Here is a 24,142-nt window from a genome sequence, read left to right on the forward strand (position 1 = left end):
AAAATGGTTTCAAGTGAACAGTCACACCACTAGTCAGAGAAAGGCAGGCGTGATAAAGGAGAATGAAACAGCTCACTGACGTGTTGAAACGCAGCTGATAAGGAAAACAAAAAACCTACCTCAAAAAATAAAACAGTTGAGTTTCAGCAGAAGCCAGAAGCAGCACCTGATCTCTTTTCTCTCCCAGCATCGAGGAGGTGTGTGTGACAATGCTGAAGATATTTCCAATTCTAGCTGTCCTTGCAGGTAAGAATAACAAACTGATTGAAATAGCACTGGGACAAAGGAACTTGAAGTAAGAGAGCAGGTGAACCTGACTGGCAAACTAGGAGAACATTCAAGATTAATTATTTCAGGATGGAATGAAAATCGTGGCTATACTGCCAGACCATTTTATGGAAATCCACAAACTGACCCCTGCCTGGTAAGAGGTTTTTGCTCAAGAACAGAATTTTGGCTTTGGTAGATTAATGCTTTGCTCTGATGTCAAGAAGAGGCAAAGAGCTCTCGTATGGAGAATTCAGGTCTTTCAAGTGTTTCAAGGTCAGGTTTTTCCATATTTGGCTTTTTTCTCCCCTTGATAATAGGATTGGAAAATGATGCATCAGTCCCTCAACCACCAAAAAATTTGGGGGGGATGCTTAGCTTTAAGCATGCAAATAATCTTTAGATTTCCCTGAAATTAAACAAGGACATAATACTTTGTGGAATCTAGGGATTTCATGGTATAGTAAAAACTATATATTATTCATGTTTCGAGGGCATTTCATTGTGCTGAGCTTTATTTCTAATACATACAGAAGCAGTCACTTTAAGTCTAATGCTCCATGGAGATGAACAGCCCCTGTATCCACTACAGAAAATGAAAGCATCTCCTTTTCCAGATGGAATTATCTGGTTTGGGTGCCACAGAAATATTTTAAGTAGTTGCTCCTGGAGTTTCAGTGTTCTAACTCTCACACACATATACACCCAACAGATTCTTCCTTAGATATGAAAAGTAATTCAGGGTAGGTACCAATAATTTTCAAAGCAATGTCCTCTAATTTGAAAATTCTGGATTTAAGACTAGCAATGTGTTCATATTGATGGGCACCACTGACTGTGGGTTTCTGTCATGGCTCAGAAAAGATCAGCAAACTTGGATTAATTTAATGAATGTTGAAAACTGCAAAGGACTTCAGTGGAAGTGGGAGATTGCTAATTAACTGCAATGACTTTCTCTGTGGGAAGGAAACAGTCTCACTATAATATTGATGAGTAAAGACATGGATCAACCATTTTTAACAAGTTATGGTCCTGTTCACACTAGCTGTTTTCACTGAGTTATTTCTTATTTGTGCACTTTTTAAAAATTAAACCAAAAGGCCTGTATGTATGAATCTTGCAATTTTTATTGGCTTTAAACAGCCTCACTGGACAATGTCAGTTTGATAGGTTTTGACGGTATCTTTTTACTTGAGTGAAGATCTTTTCAATTAAATGTTTTTCTTCAAAATACAGTTTTATGGAACCTAGAATGCTTTGTGGAGTCGTTTCTGCTAAAATCAATTTCTTCGGGAAAAGCTTGTAACAGTCAGACTCTGTGGCACTCCTGACTCCAAAACCAGAGAATGATAAAGTAAATATGTGGAGCAGATGACTGGAAAATTGATGTTTTCAGTAGAATAACATTGTGTTGAAAGACGGTACTTTAACCCTGCAAAGAGCAGAAAATAAATACATGTAAACTGTGACAAGAAACTGTCATCCTCTGGCCAACACTAATTCTTAAAGCTGAGAACAGTGAACTGAGACACCTAAAGTAATATGGCACAGCATTCATATTAGATCTCAGTAAGGAGTAAGCTGCTGTGAACTCACAAGACAAGTAGGACTCACAGCCAGCCTGGGATGCCCTCTTTCCCCAAGGCAGGTTTGACACATTTAGGTCGGTCTCCAGCCATTCCTGTGACACTGTCTTCACATACAATATAAATCTTGTTGTAGTTTAAACCCATTAATTTCCATCCTAGCCACCACCAATACAGAAAGTATATTATTCCTTTCTTCCTTGCAGTAAGCTTTTACTATTGAAGCCATCAAACACAGAAAACAGTATGCAAAGAGTTCAGATAGGTTTGCATACTGTACTAACTTATGAATTTGCAATATTTACATTAAAAAAAAAGACAAAATAGATTGTTTCTTTTCATAAACAATGTTTTCTCACATAGGGCTGTTAATTTCAGCAAAATACTCTTTGGTATTGCTGCAGGTTCTGCTTAAACTCTCAAAAGCAGTACCCAAACATAAGATGTACAGATCCTGCATTGGGAAAAATATTTCACATCTTTTGTGTCTATCATTAATATATGCAATAAACCCACATGAAAATTATTGTAACATGAAATTCTCACCTTGTCTCTTTTGCACTGAAAGCTCCAAAAGACTTATGTTTTCCATGCCATTCAAAAGAAATACATTCTCCATCTGAATCTTTAGACCTTGGCTTTGAAGCTGGACTCAGTGACCTACCAAAACCCTGAAATTCAGACTTATTTTTCTGACAGCTCTAGCTTTGCTGTCATGTGCCATCATGGCTAGTAATTTACACAGAGGATAGAAACAGATAAATACTGTAAGGTGGTGCTTGATTCCTTTAATTACTATGATCGTGTAGTCAAGTGTGACCAGAAAACTATGGGAAGGGCTCACAAGTTGTGTTTGCTCCCTTTCTGCTTTGAGCACAACACAAAGGGTTGATTGAGTTATCAAAGAACTCTGTACAACCCACATAGTAAAAGCAGCTCCAAAAAGTTTAGTTTTATTTTTCCAATGTAATAGTGTTAGAAAAAAACCCCAGCTTCTGGAGGTAAGCCCTTAGAAACCGAAACAAAAGGAAAGTAATTCACAAAAGAAAAGCAGAGAAAAGCTGCTGGGCTCCAGCCTGAGGTGAGGGTGTATGTAAAGGAGACCAGACATCTAAAGAAATAACTGCAAAAAGGCCAAAAAGGGCAAGAAAGGTGTAAGAGATGGGTAGACACAGCTGTGAATGAGAGTGCAAGCACAGGAAAACACTGTGAGTGCAGAAGAAAGGTTCCGTTTAACCACTGACTCTTAGTGAGAATATGAGTATCAGCAAACAAGAACAAGTATGGGTTTAGGAACTCTGCTTTTTAAGAACATTATTTGTTGTAAGGGCAGAGGTGTTCTGGGGGATTTATTTGCTTGCTAGCTTTTACCCAGCCACAGCTTGTTATCACTGAAATTTTCACACAAAGCCTGAGGGAAACTGTGCTGAAAAGGAGAACGGCCAGATATATCCTACAGCTTTCTTCAGTCACACAGCGAGTAAGGCACTCCTGCAGGGCTCCCAGGGCGAGCCCCAGCTGATCTCTCCTCACCACACTTACTGCCCACAGGCCACGCCAGCGGGGTTGTGGTGACCGTCCCTGAGAAGACAGTGAATGTCACGACAGGTGGAAACGCAACCCTCCTCTGCACATACACCAGTCCTGGACCGCTGGGAAATTTCTTTATTCAGTGGAGTTTTTACAGTGCCAAAGAGAGCCAGCTGCACACCGTAAGATATTTATTTCTTATTACTATGAAATTGTATTTAAGATATCCCTAAGTCCTCAAAGAGTCTTGTTACCTTTGATAGGGTGATCCTTACTACAGACCAGGTAATGTTGGGGTTCCTACCCTAGATACTAAGGACTGGGGTGCGGCAAAATTTAGGGGCAGATGAACAAATTATCTAGGCTCCTGGTTCCCACTGACATGCCTGAAAGCCGTCACAAACTGATGAGAAAGTACAAAAGTGATTCAGATGCTCAAACCACTTGCTCCAAGTCACACAGGAAGCGTGAAGCAAAGACCAGGTGTCCAAAAACCACACAAGCGCTGCAGCCCCTGGACCAGCTCCCTTTTCTCTTGTCTGGCAGATATTTCCTGCCATTGTGAAAGCTGCTTTCCTGGTGAGACGCCCTTGCCTATGACAATGTGTTGTTCCCCATTTAAGGGTCAAATGAGAACTCTTGACTCAGGCACTGCAGTTGCCTTTTGGCAGATCAGTAAGAGGTGCTGTGCATGACAGTGGACTGTGGGCACAAAATGAGCAGCAGGAGTGTTGGCAGCATTCTGCAGAAAGTCATCACAGCAGGAGATCTGCCACAGCAAACTTGCATTGGTATTTCACAGCATCCCATGGCTGTCACTGTGGAAACAGAACAATTACAGGTCAAGGGCAAATGGTCCCTGCCCTTCCTGAGACCCCAAGAGGCTGCAGAGCCAAACAATATCTTACTCTGGGGGTATAATGAGACGGTGTTGTAGGCTGGAGTGTCAGCACAGATGGGATTGGGAAGGACATCAATAGCAGGTAGTGACTTGCTCTAACCACTGCCTGAGCCTCTCACATGGCTGTAAAGACCTTGCAGAGCAGCCTGGTCTGCCTGGAAGGAGTCAGGAATGGGATCTGTAACTGCCTATATGTACTCACACTACTGCCCAAACTTCAAGAGCTACCCATTAATCTGATGTTTTGGTGGGAAAATGAACCCATGAATTTCATTCCCAGCATAACACACAAGGTATGAGTTCCCATCAGCTCAGTCCTGACCCTGAGCAGTCAGCAACTCCTTCCTTTGTAAGAAGAAATCCTGATTACAAGTGTTGCTGAATCCTTGAAGACAGCTGGGATTCCTTTTCCATGCCCTGGTGTCAGGCTTGTGCTTGTGGGACGATCATTTCCCATTGTTTTTATCCTGTTGCCAGCATTTTTCTTCTGAAAGTTCAATCCTCCTTCCTGGTGTGACAGCTGAGAGTTGATGTAAAGAGATTTGACTTAGAGGAGTGTCACAGTCCACACTCAGGATATTTTTGTCATGTTCACAAGTTTCCTAATATTACAGTAGGAGGTTTGCCATTGCTGATAGAGTTGTACCCTCTATCTGGTTTATCAATTACACAGAATTAGCTGTAATTTGCAGAATGTGCAGGTTGTAACGTATTTGGCATTGAACAGCAATAGCCAGTATGTAAGAAATTACAATTTAACCTAAGACAGAAGTGCTCACTCTCCTGCAGTATATCACAGCCACAGATTATGCCTGTATCAGTGCTAAGTACAAACTCTGGGCCCATCCCAAATTCTAACTCTAGCTGAATGCCAGACTGATGTATGCACACCTTGCCTGATTAATTGTGTGAGTAGTTGTTACTCATTGTTTGCTTTCCTCAAGTTATAACTATTTTATTAAATTAAGAACTATTCCTGAAAGGGTGGTAGCTGCAGGTTTCCTAAATTGCATTTTGTACAATATATTATTATTTTGATCCAGTATGTTACATCTTAAATTTTAATTGCTCATTCAGGTGGGAAGTACAGTACTGACATAAGATCAAGCTTGTCTTCTCCAGGTTTGGTTAGAGTCTTTCTGTTCTATTTGCATCCAATTTCCCATATTGCAACACCCTAAATGCCATACATTTTTCTGGTCACAATCAAGAGAAATAAGCAGATTGCAGCTGTAAGTAGTTTAGAGGGAGAATCACACAGTTTCAAGAGATCCAGGAGGGGAAAACCATTTGTAAACTGTGAGTAATGATGAGAAAAATACCCCCTGAGAATTATAATCATAAAATTCTGTGGGTGGTTCAGAATACGCTCAACAAGAACTAACTGATGCAAGACTACCAAATGTCAGGGAAACCTTATGGATCAATCCCTCCAGTGCTCCCTCCCGGCTTCTGCAGCTCTCACTGCAGGCAATGGGAAAGCTGTGCCTAAAAGGTCTGTAAGAAACACTGCTGGGGAAAACTGCAGCTGGATTTCCCCATCTGAAACTAATTTCATGGCAAATTCACTTTCACACCGCAGCACATTTGTAATGTCTGCATTTGTGATGGATGATTTGCCTTCTCTTGACATAAAGTCAGTTCGATCTGGAAAGGCCATGGTTTAGTGCCAATCCTGTTCTCCCTGAGCACCAAGGCACCATCTCCTCTCACTGCAGCTCCAGTTATCGTGGGCTGGCACGCTCAGTGAGGCTCAGAGGGTTCCCTTTGCTCCCTGCAGTCTGCTGGTGCCCCTGGAGGGTGCAGGACTGGGGCACTGCTCTTTTTGAAATGCTTTCAGCAACTCATTCATTCTTATATTACTTAACCCTATATCCTTTTACCACCACCTGGCCATTCCTTATCATTTTGAACCTATTCACAATAAAATTAATGCTGTTAATGTGAACACTGGGAAGAAAGGACTGTGATTACTTGTGGAAAATATGGTTTAAGAAATCACACAACACAGCTGAATATAAAGTTGGATTTTCACCCTCCCTCTGAATGAGGTTGGTATTTCTATTTCAGGCTGGTGACTCTTCTGAGTTTTCAGAAAGGACTGGCAGCCTGAAAGCCCACATGTTTTTCTTCTACAAGTTTAAACAAAAATATAATCTCTCTACAAACCTGGCTTTGCCCTGGTGGCTTGGCACATAGCTGAATTAAGTTTCATATTTTGTTCCAAGTAGGAAACATATGCATGGCAATGGAGGAGGTTGCCAGCTTTGGCTTTCAATGTTCAGGTAAAACAATACTAATGTGCAATTCAAAAATATATTTAATATGCTGGTAAGATGACAAACCCAACTATATTGGAAAGACTGGCACCGTATCTTACCGAGCACCGGAACAATAGCTTGCATTTTAAGTGGAATGAAATTATTTAATTTTTTGAGACATTTAGATTCTTCTAACAGATCTGTAAAAAACCAAACACTTCCTTAGAAATAACATATTTTTGTCCTGAAAAATTTGTTGAAAATTCTGGCTCTATTCAAAATTTGCCAATTTTTTCAGCAACTAATTGGATAACATTTTCAAATTCCATTCTTGAAAATTGGAAAGTTCTGCCAAGTATTTTGAAGACAGGAGACTTACAACTTTTGTGAAAAATTACAGAAAATACATCTTCTCCCACCTACTACATTTTAAAATATTCCTGACATCTTACTAAATGTTAGCTGTCTTGATTACCACATTATTCACATGGGCAGTACACTCATAATAAAAAGATTAAGCAGAGGAGATATTCTCTATAACAAATACGTGTGGAAAAAATTATTGATTTTAATAAATACTGTTTATTTAAACAATTGAGAACATGGCCCTTTCTCTCTACAGTGGCAACAAATAAAAGAGCAAGCTGTGAATATTATATACATTTATGAATGTTACATGTAATTAAGGCAAATCTATACCATTAAGAAGTTTTGGCTTTTATTACTAGATTTTAGGACATAACATACAATAAGCAGAGGCCATGGGTACCCCTTTATTTTACACTGCCACTTACGTACAGATTTTGCAGTGTTTTGAGATCCATAAGCTCAGGTACAGTCCTGGCTGGAGTGGAATCAGTAAGGCCAGGATCAGGACCAGTGCCAGTGTTAATTTAATGTCCCTAAGCATTCAGCAACAGGTTTTACCTTGCCTCAAGGGGAGGCTGTGCTTTTCATTACTTTGCAGACCTGCTACTGATGCAGAGCTGCCTCCCAGCACAGCCTCTGTGAGGTTGGTTTTGTCTTTTACTGCTTGTTCTGGTGTTTTCATGCCCTGTTCTGCCTTGCCCGCCCTCCCCAGTGCTGCCACAGGTGCTTGCCAGCTCTGACCACGGCAGTTACACCACAGCCAGGCTGCTCACAGGCAGCACGATGAAAAGGGAGGCAGCAAACAGAGCCAGGTGTTCACAGCACTGTTTTGAAGACAGCACAACTTTACAAGATGTGTGAATATAGACCTTTTTTACTAGTTGAGCGTAACTCTGCTCTTTTCCTGAGAAGTTTCTCTAGTAGAAGTAATTTCCCTCACTTGAACTTAATGATGCAAGTATAAAATCATGGAAAATAGGATGCCATGCATATTTTTAACTTTTTCTTCTTGCCATTTAGCCCTTAGCAGCATGTCCTTTAATATTAAATTTAAGTTTTAAATAATGACTCCCAGCCAAAGATCTTGAGAACTTTCCAATACTGAGCGATCTCTATTTTACATCTAGACAAACTGAGGCTAACACTATTCTGCTTACCCAGAGTACATCACAGCCTGGCCTGGTTCATAAGGTAAAGCCTCAGCTCCTGCTAAGACCTACATCTCTGCTTCATTTCGTGCTCTGAGTCACTTGGCTGGCCCCAGTGTAAGGCACCTAAGTAAATGTTTGAAAGCTGAAGCCTCTGTTGACTCTTCACAGGCGCGGCTGCAGCCTTGCAAAGCTAAATACAACTCCTGAACCTAACCAGGGCCACACCTTGAGCCTCCAGCCCAGGCCACCCACAGCTAAAGTCAGTGAAATGATCAGGGACAAGACCTGGCTAACCAAGATCGAAATTTTAAATTCACTATGAGAGTAAAGATCATGGATGCCTGTTACTTATAGGCAAAACAGAATTATTGACAGACTTCTTATGAAAACGTTCTCTAAAAAAAAGCGAGCTTGTGGCACATTGGTCAGCAACAGGGGACAGGGAGAGAAAGCCCAAAGGAGGAAAGAGGCAAGAAGAGTGACCTGAGCACAGATGTGCTGGCTGCTTCCACCCTGACACCCCAAATTCAGATTATCAGTAGTCCCAATGCCAGCACAGCTCTGCTGCCCAGCACAAAGCAAGGCACAGCTGTGCACACTGGGCTACCACGCGGGAGAGCCAGAGGCCAGCCAGCCCTGTATGTGTGGGGTTTCCATAAAAGCATTTGAATGAGCAAATTCCCCTCCATGTAGTCTGAGCAGTTCGGGGGACACCTTCACACACTTTCAGCCACAAGAAACCTGAGATCCTGTGTTGCAGAGGCTGTCAGTGCTGCAGGGGACACCAGCTTGGGAGCAGAGCAGTCCATTCCAGCCCATGAGAAAGATGAGCCTGTGTGAAGCACCTCTTGAGGCAGTACAGGAAAACTTCCTGGAAAGGGCCTCTCTCATACCTAAGCATTTCTTTTTGCCTAGAGGTGATTTTTTAAAACTGAGTTTTATCTAGCACTTAGATGACTGAGCAGGCACTGTAAGGAACAGCTTCATGGAAAGCAGAGGCAACACCTCCAATGCAGAGGAATGGAGATGCTGTTGTCATGTCAGTGCAGTTGGAGTGACTCTGGATGTCAGTGGGACTATGGTGGCCTGCCTGTGGTTATCACAAAGGGAAGTACAGCCTAGCAGAAAATAGTCAGATTGTAACTGGGGTGCTTGGAGCAAACATTAGACTTCAATCTTAGTTTGCCTAATTTTAAGTAAATCTTAGGAATAAGCTCCTATTGCATCTTGCAGTTGACAAGGCCTGAGATACTTTCTGCACAATACACCGAGCATGAGGCACCCTGCCCTTGTGATCAGCATGGATGGTAGGTGGGGAGCTGTGTGGAGGAGTGGCTCTTTGATTTTGGGGGAACATTTAAAGTCTCATTTAACTCTCAGATCAGCACATTTTTACTCAAATACAGCATTCCCCGTGTCATGGTATTCTGAGTATGGATGAAAAGTCAGTCAGTCTTTGTCAAAAGACGGTGTATGTGACAGATGCACGGGGAAGATGTAGCTGGAGATACAAGGTAAGAAAACAATCCCCATAATATTAAGGGGGAAAAAAGAGCTAAATAGCTTCTACTAGATTTGTGCTACTCTGAAACCTGTGTTCATATTCTGTGTTGAAATCTCAAAACCAGCACATGACTGAAATAAGTTGAATCAGATGTATCATTCAGAATTTTTAACTCACCCTATTTTTTATTTCATTTTTCTCTGTCAAAATTATTTTGGAAGTAGCTGTTGTGTTGGGGTTTTTTCCCCACACCTATTCTAGGTGGCTGAACCGGCACCTTCAGGAATATTCTACCCAAAGGGTATCTGAAGGGTGTGTGCACCCACCAGGAGCCTCTGGGCTGAATGCGAGCAAGACTGGATAGCCCAATCTTGGGGCTACATATTTACATAGGAAAAAATAATCATGCTGAATCTCCTTTCTAGAATATAAAAACATTTTGAGATGTGATGGATCTTGACACTGAGCTGAACCAGCTTCCTCTCAGCTGTCAGCTCAGCGTTCCAGCTGTAATCCATTCCAAACTTGCTTTGGCTGCAGCAGGATTCCTGTCTCACCATGAAGTACAGGGTACAGCCCAATGTAAACTGAGGTCTAATAATAACTGCTGAAGAGCAGTCACACCAAATGCACTAAGAAAACGTGTTTGTGCTTGATGCACTGTAGGAATTATTCACTGATAGTTCAGCCACAAGAATGATACTGTGAGAACATGAAAGCTGCTCCTCCAATGTATTTGCATCAGTTAAAGCTGCTGAATGATTAATCCTCTAAAGGCTTCTGACTCCCTCCCTTTCTTCTTCTATCAATGCGCTATTGTGACAAGACGCTTCTAGTCATTGCTAATATCCTTAATTCTCATGCAAAAATCCCAGCAAGGCAGGACATAATATCCCTACTACCTTCTGGCAGATCAGAGTTTTGACAAAAATGTGTGAAAAGAAGCTGTGGATGAAATAAGGGATTTGGGCCCAGACCCAGGCATGTGACACATGCTGAAGAAACCAACACATGCGTGAGCATTTGCTTTCTTAGCTAGCTGAGTTCAGAATCTGAGCTTTGGGCCTTCGTTAACGCTCTGAGTATGCAGCATTTGTTCTCTAATTAGATGGTAAGATGCTTAAGGGAGTGATGAATATTTTTTTCCCTTGTTGTTATTTTATAAATTCTGTCTGTCCTCAGAATTCAAAAAGAGATCATGATCTCAAACCAGGAAAGTCATTAATATCCTCCATTTTCTAGTAGCTTGGGAAAATGTCAAACAGAAAATGACAAACCAACCCGATGACAGGGCCCTCTGGACACTGGAGCTTTCCAGCTCTCCAGGCAAATACTGTGAGTCACACGCCGAATCCATCAGAAAAACATCATCCAACAGGATGCTAGAGCTTTACATGTGCTGGTGGGGGAAAGGGAGAAGAAAGACAGGTACTGGAGAGGAGGTCATGTCCTGAAACTGCCCCCAGTCAGGGAGTCAGGATTCTGTGCAGATTAAGCAGGACACTTTGTAATGAACCTTCAAGTAACCTCATAACTTTGATATCCATAAGTACTAGGCATGTACAGCACTGTGATTCAGTGACTCTGGGAGATGGGGATGGAAGAGTATTGACCTAGAACTTATGAACGAGTCCATCCGAAGCCATCTGAAAGACACATATTTACGCAAATTCTGATATATATTTGTCCAGTCCTAAGAAGAAAAAGAACAGCAGAGGGAGACATGTTTCTTCCAGTTTCCTGCCAGCTTCTTCACACACCCCCTTCACACCCTAAGGAAGATCTTTCTATAGAAGTTGTACAAAGAAAACCTGTGGGTGGGTTCCTCACACTCTGCCAAACATCTGGCAGCCTTTGGAAGTCCTCAGCTCAGCATCAGCTCTGCTGCCTGCTTCCTCTGCAGGCAAATACTTTCCACACCATCACTCTAGAAGAAACTGCCTGTGGACATGAAGAGTAACCACAGCACTGCCTCAGAAAGCCTGGAAGGATGGCTGGCTGGAGACAGCAGGGCACTGCCCGGCCCACAGGTTGAGGAACCAACTGAGCTGCGACCCTTTCTAAGGTCAGGGAGATGTCTTCTGGGCAGCTTTGCTGTTTAGCAGAAACAGGTGTCTCAGATTAGGAAGTTTTGAGGGACAACAGATTTAGGAGAGATAATCTCTGCTCCTCTTTCTGTCAGTTGTTTCCTTAGTCACCCAGGCAGCTGCTTCCATGAAATGTGAAAAGGCACCATTATATAATAACTTGCCTGAACAAACTAGCTGGTAAGAAGGAGCAACAAGCATTAATGCACCCTCAGTATTGTTTCTACCCTGGTAAATCATCAACTTCATTAGAGCTGCCCATGATTTGCTTGAGGACATAAAAAGCTTTTTTTTTTTTTTGAAGGGAAGCGCAGCAGATTTCTTTTGGTTTGGGTTTTTGTCGGGTTTTTTGCATTCGAGATGGTGCACTTAAGATATCTTTATCACACCAGATTAAAAAGGTTTCCAGAAAAAGTCTACCATTGACTAAATATACAGTTTTCCCTTACACACGTTTTAGGTAAAATGGAAAGAAATGTCAAGGAGATGTGTGTCTGTAGGAGGAAACATTAGCTGTCAGTTGCCCAAAACCAGAAAGTTTTCCATATCTTAAACAGAAAACAAGCTTTTTACTTATGAATTGGAACAGAAACACTTTTGCAAAAATTTTCATTTCAGTTTTCTGGAAGCCACAAACCACCTTTTCAAGGACAGCATAAAACCACTTTGAACTAGGGTTTAAAATACTCATTTTGAGTGTATTGTTTAAAATGGACTATGAATTCACAGCCAATTAACTGAAACATATTCCTCTTAAATGAAATTTCCTGTGTACACAATCCAATCATACCTCTGGGACAAGATATACACTCAGTAATTAATCAGAACGTTATTCAGCCTTTTTGGTGATTACCACCTTCCTTCAGGCAATGAACTCCAGAGCCAGTGAGATAAGCATCAAACAGGAGAGAACAGAGAACAGGCAGGAGCCTGCAGAGGAACTGAATGCATTGCCTGAGAATGTTTCACTGCCTTTATGTTCATGGTTGAAAAAAAAATAACCCAGAAATACTCTGTTTGAATCCATGAAGAGAAGAAATAGTCTCTGATGTGTTGACACCTGCCTCAGATTTAACAGTGTACACAAAATATTTTCTCTGCATTCATTGAATCAGAAAGAGAGAACACAGGGGGTTAATTTTTCAGTGCACTGTATGAGGATTTAAGCACATAATTCACCTCACTCCAGGTCAAATATAAGGAGGTGCACTTGCTCCTCTACAGTGTTTACTGACATGCCCTGACTGCATTTAAGACTTGCAGTGCCAGTCTTATTCCAGGAAGATATGCTGTGGCTAAATAAGCATTCAGTGGACCCCTTCTTCTACTCTTTACTCTGACAAAAAATCCCAGATCACTCTGAGGTAGGTACATTGAGTAGAAATTAGCCCCTTTTTCCAGCAATCAAGCTTTTAATAGGGTGTGATGGGCCTACCACTCCTCTCATGCTGCAGCAAGACACACATTACTTCATTTAATTCACTGTAGAGCTTAATTTCACATCAGTGTAAAGAGCTGATGGAACCCCTTTCACTGCCCAACTCCAACAGGTGCAGTTGATGGAGAGGAGATGGAAATCCAGCCCACCACTGCTGAGAGCTATCCAGGGACATCAGCCAGAAGAGTGTGAAGTCAGAAGTCACAGTTCTTGTAACTTCAGACTTTTGAAAGAAACAGTGATAAATAATACTCTGCTATTGCTCAGATAAATGTAGACCGAGACTAATGTGCCCAATGTGGTTTTGTAATTCCAGGCAGACAACGTTTTTGATGAGCGATTTGTTTAAACCAAACTCCCTATTTTGAACACTCTCCTTCTGCAGGGAATACAGTCTCTCCATCCAGACTCCGGTTTTGTAAGAGAGTTCCATCTCTAGACATTTGCAAAGCATAAAATCAGGTTTAAAACTGGTGGTATTGCATGCACACAATGGAAACTGGGAGGAGTATCCAGCTTCAGCAGACTTTCTAACCAGGTCTGACACCAAGCTAACCCTGGACCTTCTTATGCTTCCCCACTGCAGTACCAAGGTTCCACACCTTGGGAATGCTTTGGTGTTCAGAGCCCTGCATCAATTGTACCTGGTGTTTGTAAACCTGGGGCAGGGAAAGATAAAGTCTGGCTGAGGAGTATGCAAAATTGCACTTGAGATGAGGCCAAGCTGCAGTCCTGGAGCTGCTGGTGTTGTGCAACCTGGGTTCTGACCTTCATTTCAAAGCCGTATCTTTGCATAAACCAGTCCTGCTCTGACAGTTTTGGGGTGTACCTTGCCTTAAGCTAATAAAGGCTTTTAGATAACATTTCTTAAAGACTTCAGTCAACACCATATCAGGGAGGATAAATAGAATTAAGAATAAATATTCTTAATTCAAAATGCAATCAGTTGATCTGCAAAGTAAAGCAAATTATACTTCTCTACTGGGGATCTGCAGTATCCCTAAAAGGCAGAGAACTTTTACCAAAAGGAAATTTTTATACTAGTCAAGTAAGAATGGCCTGTGAAGAGGAGTCTGTGAAGCTTTTTCCTACAAGCATTTTCCCACTGTTTCCATTAAAAAGCATACTGTTAGTTCAACTTCAGTAAATACATTTACACTGATGATTCTGGAATACTGCCTGTAAGAACAATGTTAGATCAATATGGGTCACAACCTGTAATTCTATATGGTCACCTCTCACCAGTTTAAACAAATGACTGAGTGTGCTGAACTGTTCACTTTGCCTAGTTTGTGCATGTAGACCGTGGGAGAACATACTGCCCATCCCAAATACTGTCACTTTTATACAACAATACCATTAACACCTCAGAAAAACAATTAATGAATCATAGTTTTCCACTTCTTTGTTCTTTGAGGTCTTGGTTTCAGAGCAGTTAGATTGGACAGAGGGCAGGTACTCCTTGAGAACAATTATATTTACCCCAGAGCATATGAGATACTGCAGTTCCTGAACAGACTCAGGGCCCAAGGCTCGGACTACCATCCAGGATCCACAATTCTACCTCTCCTTTCCATCAGCAGACAAAAAGTTCAGGCTTATGAGGCCACTTCTACTCCACAGTGCTGCTAAGAGCAGTCGATGCTACTGAAATCAGTGAAATCAGTCAATGTTAAATCAGCAATTTTTACTCGGGAGGAAATGTTACATTCCTTAGAAACATTTATCCTTGCTATGTCTATCATTTGGCAAAACATTTTTTTATTACTTAGTAAAAGGGGAACTTCTTGATCCCAAATAGGAACCCCTCCAAACACTGAGGCCAACAGGTATTCTTTACTTCCTCCCTGGTATAAATTCAAAAAACCAAGACAGTCCATGACACAGCCTCCAACACTGATGACACAAATAAGAACAGCATGGCTGCTCTAATTGCATGTGTGATGACTCTGCTCTGTTCTTGTACTGCATCCTTATGGCTTTCAAATTTACTGCCAACAGATCAGGTGCCTTGTTTGCTTAGACCTTTGGCTTGTGAATTCATTTCAGTTCTCTGTTTGCCAGATTCTGTATTTGGAAAGCTCTGCAACCACCCACTTTTACCAATGACAGGTCCATCCTTGTCATAATCTTCTACTGAGCCGCTTATTAATGATACCACGAATTACCAATGCTTCACTTAATATCATTACTCACTGTGCATGACAGCATTTTTTCGTAGAATTGTCATATGATGGTCAATGGTCTCACCTTTGTTTTCACAAATGCATCAGTCTGTGCTTGGAGTATCCACAAAGCTTTAGCTACTGTCAATTACACAGCAAAAAATGCCATTTCAGAAAAGTTTGTCTTTTAAGAACCTTTAGAAATATGTATTCAAATGTACCATGTTTTCATTTCTGCTTTCTTGGGGGAGGAGGCAAGAAAGGGGGTGACATTGCTTGGCTTTAATTGGAAATCAAATATATTCTGAGTATGGAACAAAGCAGCAAGAAGATCTTTTGTTATTAAACTAACAATTGTTTCTTTATCGCAGATCTATTATTATTCGGGAGGCCAGTCTTACTCCTATGGAGCATTTAAGAACAGGATAACAGCTTCAACAAGTCCAGGGAATGCATCAATAACAATCTCCAACATGCAGCCCTCAGACACTGGTTCCTACACCTGTGAAGTTTTCAGCCCTCAGGGTGATGCTGGACAGAGTCAAAAATCTGTGATTGTCAGTGTGCTGGGTAAGCGCCTTCCCTCTCTATTGCTGTATTGTTGTTCCCTTCCCGTGTTATGAAACACTGAATTCACAGCTCAAAATACATAGGGCCAGAGGGAATGACAGGCTGTGGTAAACAAGGCCCGTGATGCAGGGAGAAGCTCCCTGAGTCACTGCTGCAGAGTGTTTCCAAGGGCTTCGGAGGCAGGCAGAGCCTGGGTGCCCTCTAGCTTCCAGCTACAGCTGACCTGGTTCCACTCCACAGCTGCCTTTGCCTGAACTGCAGCCAAATCTCCTTCTCCCACCACTGGCCTTCAGAGTCACTCTGTGTTCTCAAAAAGTTACCTTATGTAAGCAGGTAAGAGGGTGGCTGGAATTACCCAACTTCACTCTATTTTTCATACTGGAAAACAAAGTGATAATAGTTTTGATTAAAATAAAACACCCTTTTAGCTGGGAGTGACAACTTCTCACTGAAACCAATACATGCAGCCCCAGCACAGTCCAAAACTTCGCTAATTTTACCTCATGTTGATCATGGTGACTTGTGTAAATCTAGGGAGAGGCAGCAGCACAACCCAAGCGTTCTGGCTCACATCAGCTCCCAAAAGCTCTAGAAGCTTAGTACATGTTGGCTGAAAGTAGTACGAAGTCTGTTTTGCATGGAAGAAAGCAATAGTTCAACCATGAACTGGCAGAACAGAAAGGATGAAAAGCAGTGGAATGAGATGTTTTATTTCCTAGTAAGAGTACTAGACATTGTACTAACAATGTCTAATAATTCCTTTTATCTTGAGAATTCATACCTGGTCAGAGTGACAAATCACAAACATATGGGAACATGATTACAGGCTCACTTGCCTACTTCTCAGGGATAAGAAAAAGATACATGTAAACTCATTCCCTGAAAAATCAAAGTACCACTGATAATTCTCATCTAAAATTTCCAAAATACATAGTAAATCTTGGAGCAGTTGAGTAAAAGACTGCACTTTTCACATGAAAACCAAGAGAAGTTGTTGGTTGGGCTGTGTTCATTGCTGGTAGTTTCCCTGACAGTGCTCTAAAGAACCACAAAAGCATATCTGTAGGCAGGAAACGAAAACCAATGGGTGTGAGTAAAGACAGAATCTTCCCTTTTGTGCAAAGTGAGGACATTATATAAAAACAGATTTATTTTTTACCAAAACTATAGCTGATTAATTTCCTTCACAACTGTAATAACTGAAAGAATTGGGCCTTGATCCTTTCCTTCTCTGTGGAAAAGCTCCTGCCATGTCTCTAAAGAAAATGATTCTGGTCTGTGGCAGAATGGTGTGTGGTGAATAGTGAGTGGCCCATCATAACGAAAATAATTGATAGTCTTTGTTTCAACGCCCCCCTAATAACAGTTAGTATGCAAATGGAAGATAATAAAACTGTATCCTAGGCCATGTACATATATTTAATATTACTCAATTTTTTTATGGAAGAGGCTTTGGTCAGTTCCATAAGCAACACTCTGCTCTTGGATGGAAATCTGTAGATGGGGTTCAATTCTTTGCTCAGAGCAGCACGGTACCAGAACTTGAGGCGAATGTTTGCAGCCCTGGGTACCCACATACGATGTGTCTGTTCTTATTTTACAGTCAAACCATCAAAACCTTTCTGCAAAGTAGAAGGAACACCTGAAAAAGGCCATCTAATCTATCTCCTATGCAACTGCGAAGAGGGGTTGCCTCGCCCCACCTACCGCTGGTACAAAGTCCATGAGAACACCCTCAAGCCTGTGACAGAACAATTCAGTATGTAACTACAGGACTACCGTACCATGTTCAAGATCCAAAATTCCAGCATTTCAAATGCTGTGTATCACATAGGCTAATTAAAATTTTTCCTCCTCTTCTAATGGTCAATGTCACAGAATCATATTTTTACTTACTCAAATCGACTGACAGCTGTCAAAAACACAGGATGCTTTTTCTATTTAATAAAAAAAAGTTGAAGTCCTGTCTATGCCTTTAAATTGTTAAAATAGGAGAAATATTTATGCCTTTGCATCTCTCTTCCCTTGAAATTTTGAATGAATTTAAGTTGAATCAATTTGTCGTTCAAGTACTAGCACATCCTTCCCTCCCAAAAATTGTCTGTACCTGTTGCATGTTCATTTGTGGAGTTACACAGACAACCACAGTATCACGGTGGGTAAAACATCAGCCAGACTGATTGGCAGAGTAGGGGCTTCTAATACCCCCCCACAGAATCCACTGGAGCAATTTTAGAGGAAGGTAAATGTTTTATATTTAAAGAATATAAAAACCCACACAAATAAATCCATAATTGGTGAACCCTTTGTCTAATATCTGAATAGCTCTGTGTTACCCACTACAGAGAACTGTTTGCCTCTACAGAATACAAACAGTAATGTGTACCTGCTCCCTGCTTGTCACAGATCCAAACTCTGGCATCCTTTACATTGGCAACCTCACCACCTTTGAAACTGGCTACTATCAGTGCGTAGCCAGCAACCTCCTGGGGAACAGCACCTGTGAGCTTGACCTAACAGCAAAACGTAAGTGGAATGCATCAAAGTAATCACATCTTTGATGGAGGATATCCACAGCTTGCAAGAAAATTCTCTAACAACTTTGAAGCTTAGATTTTTTTTTTTTCCCAAGTAAGAATAGAACAGGATTTGGAGAGCTCCAGAGTTTTCATCCAGGCATGCCCAGAATTTACACTGACCTAGAAAACTGATTTAACATCCCCACCTTAATTTGCTCCAAGGAGCAGGAGCTGGACCTGGTTTTGACTGCAGAGCCTTTACTGACAACAGATAGACATGGAGTTTTGAGCAATTTCTTCCAGCCAACAGTCCCACTGAGGTCTCACCACCCCAGAAATTACAACCATCACTGAAATGTGGTAGTACAAGGACTGGGGCACTGTAGATGTGACCACTAGCTGAAAGACAGAAATAAAGGCAACCTGGATTTCAGTACGTGTTTGCAGTGACTGAAAAGCAAAGGCTTTTACCTGTTGTCCGTGTTACAGCTCGATGTTTCCCTTAGCCAGGCATGAACAGAGAGTTTGTTGGGATAGGAAGCTACCCAATGAGAAAGGAGGCAGCAGAGACCACACAAGGACAGAGCTCTCACTTTCCTAGAGAATTTTTGGCCATCGTCCTGGAAAGAGTTCTTTGAATCCAATCCTTTCTTTCTGCTAAAGGCTCCTGCACGAAATTTCTGTGGGATTTTGCTACTATTACTGTTAAAAAAGTCAAGTAATCTTTTCTTTTTCTTTCCAGATTCAGATGGTGGTATTGTTGCTGGAGCATTGATTGGAGCAATTCTGGCAGCTGCTATAATTTGCATTATCGTCTGGGTCTTGACCAAGAAGGCAAAAAATAGGAAGTCACCAAATAATGCGATGCAGTAAGAATTTCTGTTTGCTTCATTTTAAGACAATTATTTCTGTAAAGCACTGCTGATAATCCAGAACTAAAGTAAAATGCGTAATACAAGTTTTGAGAAAACTTTCAGAGTGAACATCTGCTTTTGGGGGACTTTTTACCTGTTGCTCTTGTAACAGAAGTTGCCATTGCCCTCTTCCCTGTTTTAACACTTAGCAGTATCTAAAACAGTGAAACAAATATTTTTGAACAACACAAGCTAAAGTGTCAAGTTCTAAAATCAGCTCTTTATATTTAAAGTTAATGGGGTCTGTTAAAAGCAGGTGGAGGAAGTAAAAAAAGAAACAGCAGCTAAGGGTCACCTCAGCAAATTTACTGGGATGTAAACACAGAGGGCTCAGTTCAGTGGTACCTGAAATTACAGGACACACACTTGGGATACTCAAGGAATCTCAAACTGCAGGAAACTGCAGGCTTTAGACAACAGAATGGAGCCCAGAATGACCATTTTGATCCTGCCCTGGAGATGTTTTTTTCTCTGTGATTTGGTTGCTCATTTTTCCCTTAAACTGCCAAATCTTCAGAATAGGGATAATCTCATGCACTATATAGACTGTATTTAGCCCCTTGATGTTAAATGCTAAATAACTACATGCAGTTGAGGCCAGAAAAAGATGTGACTTCCCTGTAGCACAGGTCTAAGGCTTCCTAACATGGAATTCTGCTAACCCAGACCAGTGATCAGTCATGCATGCATGATCTCTGCTTTCAATTGATGCAGCATTAACATCTAGTTTTGTACTTGGATCCTAATAAATCTTACTACATTGAACTAATCCACTAGCATCTGATATTTTTTACCATGTGAAAGTGCTTCAATACTGGGAGTTGGTTTATTATGGTTTTGATAAGATAAATGGAATTAATACCTGTTACTAAAAATATTTTTCTAGATTTCTGTCTTTTCTAAAAGACTAAATATATTTTATAATACTTTTCTAGATTTCAGTCTTTTCATAATTCTTTTCTGACTGAACTCTATTGTTTATGCACTTCAATGGGACACCAGATCTGCATGGAATTTCCCAGAAAGCTCACACCAAGCAGTGAGTTTTGCTATCCCTCCTCAGACACTGTGTTTGCCAGTGCTCAGTTTCCCATTCCACTTCCCTGGCAAAGCATTTAAACATACTAAAATCCATTTTATTCTAATGGGATCACTTAAACCAGCGATGCAGATGTCTTACTAGCTAATATGCTGTCACTCTTTCTGTCTCAGCACCAGTGGTGCTGTAACCTTTTCACACAATCTTGGAACAGTTGTAATAACAGGGGGGTTACTGTTCAGATAGCAAATACAAAGATTCATTCTTTTGAAAGACTCTAGTGTACATGGGATTTCAACATGCGAGATCACAATCCTAATCCTGTCTTCCTGCAGAGAAATGGTTCAGAAACAATCCAATGCAGACTATGCTCAGGTACCCAACGAAGAAAACATTCCTGCAACCACAGTTCCATCAAGCAATGCAACAAATGAATATCCAAGTGTTGATGAAACAGCAGCTCCTGCAACACCTGAAAACGATGAGAAGCAAGAAGCAGAAAAAGAAGAAATAGCCTAGAGTTTATTTAATGGAGTTTTCTTCGTCACCTTTGGACCCCTTTATACAAAAATTGTTGTCATTGAATTAACATAGAAGCATGACTAAAACTTAAACAGGCATTTGTATTGTGAGCCACTGGGGTGGATTGAAAAAGATCTATTACACAGGCACTCTGTGAATAGCAGAAGATTTGGCCTTTAAAGTTAACCAAATTTCTTTTATTATCTAGTTATACTGTACAAAAATTTAAGTATAAAAAGAATATCATCTAGATTTATCCAACCTATTTTGCAAAACTAATTAGGAAATGGGCTAAAGCATTTGTCAAAGTAAGAGCTTTCCAGTCAACCACCAGTAATGCTATGTGTCCACACAGTTCAGAACCATAGCAGCCTTCTCCAGAAATAGTGATGGCCAGCCTGCTTCCTGAGCACCAAGAACAATAATTATGGCCAGTACATTGCAGTGTTTAAAGGAACTGATTTTGCACATCAGAAGTAAAAAGAAGTTACATTAATGTCATCAGAATGCTGAAACAGATGTTAAGACCTGAGCCAATGAAATCTTGGGTGTCTGAATTCCACTTAAGCTAAAAAAAAAAAAAATCCCAGAAACTTACCCTGTTGCTGCCTGACATGGAATACATTGTGTTAACAGTGAGCTTCTTGGCTCAAAGTTCCCAAGGGCATCAGCATTCCAGAGTTGTGTGTTTCAGCAGTTCTGGTTTTCAGTTTAATGGAACTGGCATTTGGGTGCCCAGTTCAGATACAAATGACTGTTCCACACAACAGGAGCTGGAGATCTAAATCCTTTGCAAGGCTTGTTCCAATAGGCTCACACAGCATCACATTCCTCATGACACACAGATACAGCTGCTTTCAAAACTTAGGAGTAATAGTGCCTTCTATACAGTTCGGATTGCTTCCTCTGCCTGAGATGATTTAAATCTATTTCCAGGCTAGTCCTACCCACTGAGCAACAAACTCATGCTACTTTTCTTCTGGTCTCTCATCTCAGTGTAACAATCTATCTTCTATAGGCGAAAGCATCAAGAGGGACGGTAAGTGGTGCAAAGCACACTGACAGCCAGCAATCAAGTGATGAGCACCCTCTTGGAAGGAGAAAGGGAATTGAACCGCACACACACACCTGGGTCACTAGACACCCCTTCTCTCTGGGCCTCATTTCTAAAGTTACACAAACTCAGTTTTTCAAAAAGGCAAAGATACTACATTCAGAAGAGCTCAAGGACCACAGGGCTCAGGCAAGTACAGACCCACAGGCTCTGCAGCTCCACGCTGAACTGCCTGAGGCAGGTCCTCGCTGACACAGGCAGACACTGCTTTCAGTCTCATGCACTGCAGGAAAACATATCTGGCTCAGGGATCTGGAGGTTTTTGGCACTTCAGTCTTTCACAGGATCTAATATTCATAAATCCTTTGGTGACTGCTCCTAGACTATAAACATTAGTTATATGCAACATTTAAGATTTCTGGGCTAAAATTTTCAGGTTCAGTTCCTACAGCTATAAGTATGTTTACCAAGATAGTGAGCTCAAAAGAAAAGAAAAAAAAAAGATAAAAGGAAAAAGAAAAAAAGAAAAATATATGGCAACATTTAAGGATGCAAGGCATGAGATCCTAGTTAAGATTTATTTTGGATCTTCAAGAATAACTGTATTAATTGCCCTTTCCTGGCAGTTTTCTGGCTTCCAAATATTTTTCTTTGATAGGTGTGTCCTAGTGTTTAGCTTCATTCCAGAGTAACAGAGCATTTATAGTGTTCTTCTAACACTATTTTAGCTAAAAACTATTTGTGCCAGACTGTGAGGGTAAAGCCCTTGCTAATACCAACACTGCCATGTTGCACCAGTGGATCCCCAGACTCCTCTCTCCCCAAAATATCCAGGGTAAATCTCAAATCAGGATCTACACAGAAGTCTCCTTGATCAGGCAGCTCTTATTAACTCTTGTGGCAATTATGCCAGGCCAAATTCTTAAGTCACATCCTTCAATCCAGGTTGAGCAGCTTACTGAAAATGTCTTATATTGACAGCCAAGTTGTGTAAACCTGCAGGATGATGACATTAAACACACTCAGAAACAGCAAGGGAAGAGTCAGTACTACCTGCTGCTCTTTGGGTGCTATTTCTTACTGAAGGTGTTTCCTGATGATAAAATTCAAATCAATTACTGGTCCAAAGGAGCCCCCGGCTTGGCTGACAGCAGCAATAATTTAAAATAATTTATCTGACATTCCTAAGCATTCTTCTACTCTTGCCCTTCATGGGAAAACATAGATGTCTTCATGTCACTGCTATAGCTGTATTAGTTCTTCTAAAGCCATCTCCTGCATGTACATGTTCTGGTCACATTTTTCTTATTGCTATACCTTTCCACACCTCTGCAACAGCACTATCGTGATTGAAGAGGGGACTCTATTATGTGGTCATATTTCTTTTAATCTTTCCTTCATCTCACCTCCACACATTTTTCTGCTGGCATTTCCTTACATAACTTGCTACAGCAAGATAGGAACATGTTCTGGGGAAGTTGTCAGTATCTTCTATTAGATTGTAGGGTCTTCCTAGAACACCACAGGTTTTATATTTGTTCAAAAAGTAGAAATTGCTCGTTACCTTAATGTTTTTATATAGAGAAAGGAACAACTGACCATGTTCTTGACTAATGATTCCTCTCATACTTCTAACCACCAGTGAGTAATAGATGCTAGTAAAAAGGCAAAATTAGAAGCAAAACAGGCTGCTGGGAGTGAGGAGGTAAGGCAAATAACATGTATTTGGGGTTTCTTACCATAGTGAGGTGTTTTCTGTAAGCCTTCTGGCAGCTGTTTGTTCTCATTACAGAGTCTCTAAAGTTTATTAAAAATTATGGGGCACCATTCCTAGTTTCCCACTGATACTCTTGGCAAAGCACAAGTCAAATTAAGTATTGATCCACAGTGTGTAGCTCTAAAACCCTGCAGAGTTATGCAGGATTCAGAAACATTTTTCAGAATTTGCTTTAGATGTTCCAACAGTCTTTGCTGCATGGCCAATTTATCTTCCCCTAAGAAGCAGGGATCATTAATACAGACACCCGTTACTAAGCCAACATTCAAGCCACCATCTCCTAAGGAAGCAGATGTACAAAGCTACAGAGCTGTGGCAGGGTTTTTTTGCTACACAAAGATCAAGAATGAACACAGAACTCAGCTTCAGCTGCTCTCAAATCAAACTTTTAGCAGTGCCTGTGCAATATATAAGAAACATTTACTCAATCAGGTTCCTCCTTCAATCAAGGTCTGCATGGCCAGAGTTTACTGTACAGGCAAGTTATC

The 24,142-nt window shown here is 41.0% G+C and overlaps 1 protein-coding gene across 2 annotated transcripts; it reads left to right on the forward strand.

Annotated features, from left to right (window-relative positions):
- Window positions 1–23,992, forward strand: VSIG1 (V-set and immunoglobulin domain containing 1). 2 transcript variants are annotated; one of them, XM_042028915.1, is made up of 8 exons: window positions 1–246; window positions 3,405–3,565; window positions 9,472–9,579; window positions 15,631–15,829; window positions 17,433–17,588; window positions 18,236–18,355; window positions 19,091–19,217; window positions 20,637–23,992. In XM_042028915.1, the coding sequence occupies exons 1-8, from the start codon at window positions 210–212 to the stop codon at window positions 20,818–20,820; spliced, it is 1,092 nt and encodes a 363-aa protein (XP_041884849.1). In that variant the 5' UTR covers window positions 1–209; the 3' UTR covers window positions 20,821–23,992. The 2 variants fall into 2 exon arrangements, with proteins under 2 accessions (XP_041884849.1, XP_041884856.1); XM_042028922.1 differs by lacking the exon at window positions 9,472–9,579 and having other exon boundaries at window positions 13–246.
- Window positions 23,993–24,142: the final 150 nt, after the last annotated feature.

This window comes from Corvus kubaryi, unplaced genomic scaffold (assembly GCF_017639235.1).
Source record: "Corvus kubaryi isolate FWS band 111438036 unplaced genomic scaffold, C.kubaryi_AGA036_p1.0 130, whole genome shotgun sequence".
Taxonomy (NCBI): Eukaryota; Metazoa; Chordata; class Aves; order Passeriformes; family Corvidae; genus Corvus; species Corvus kubaryi.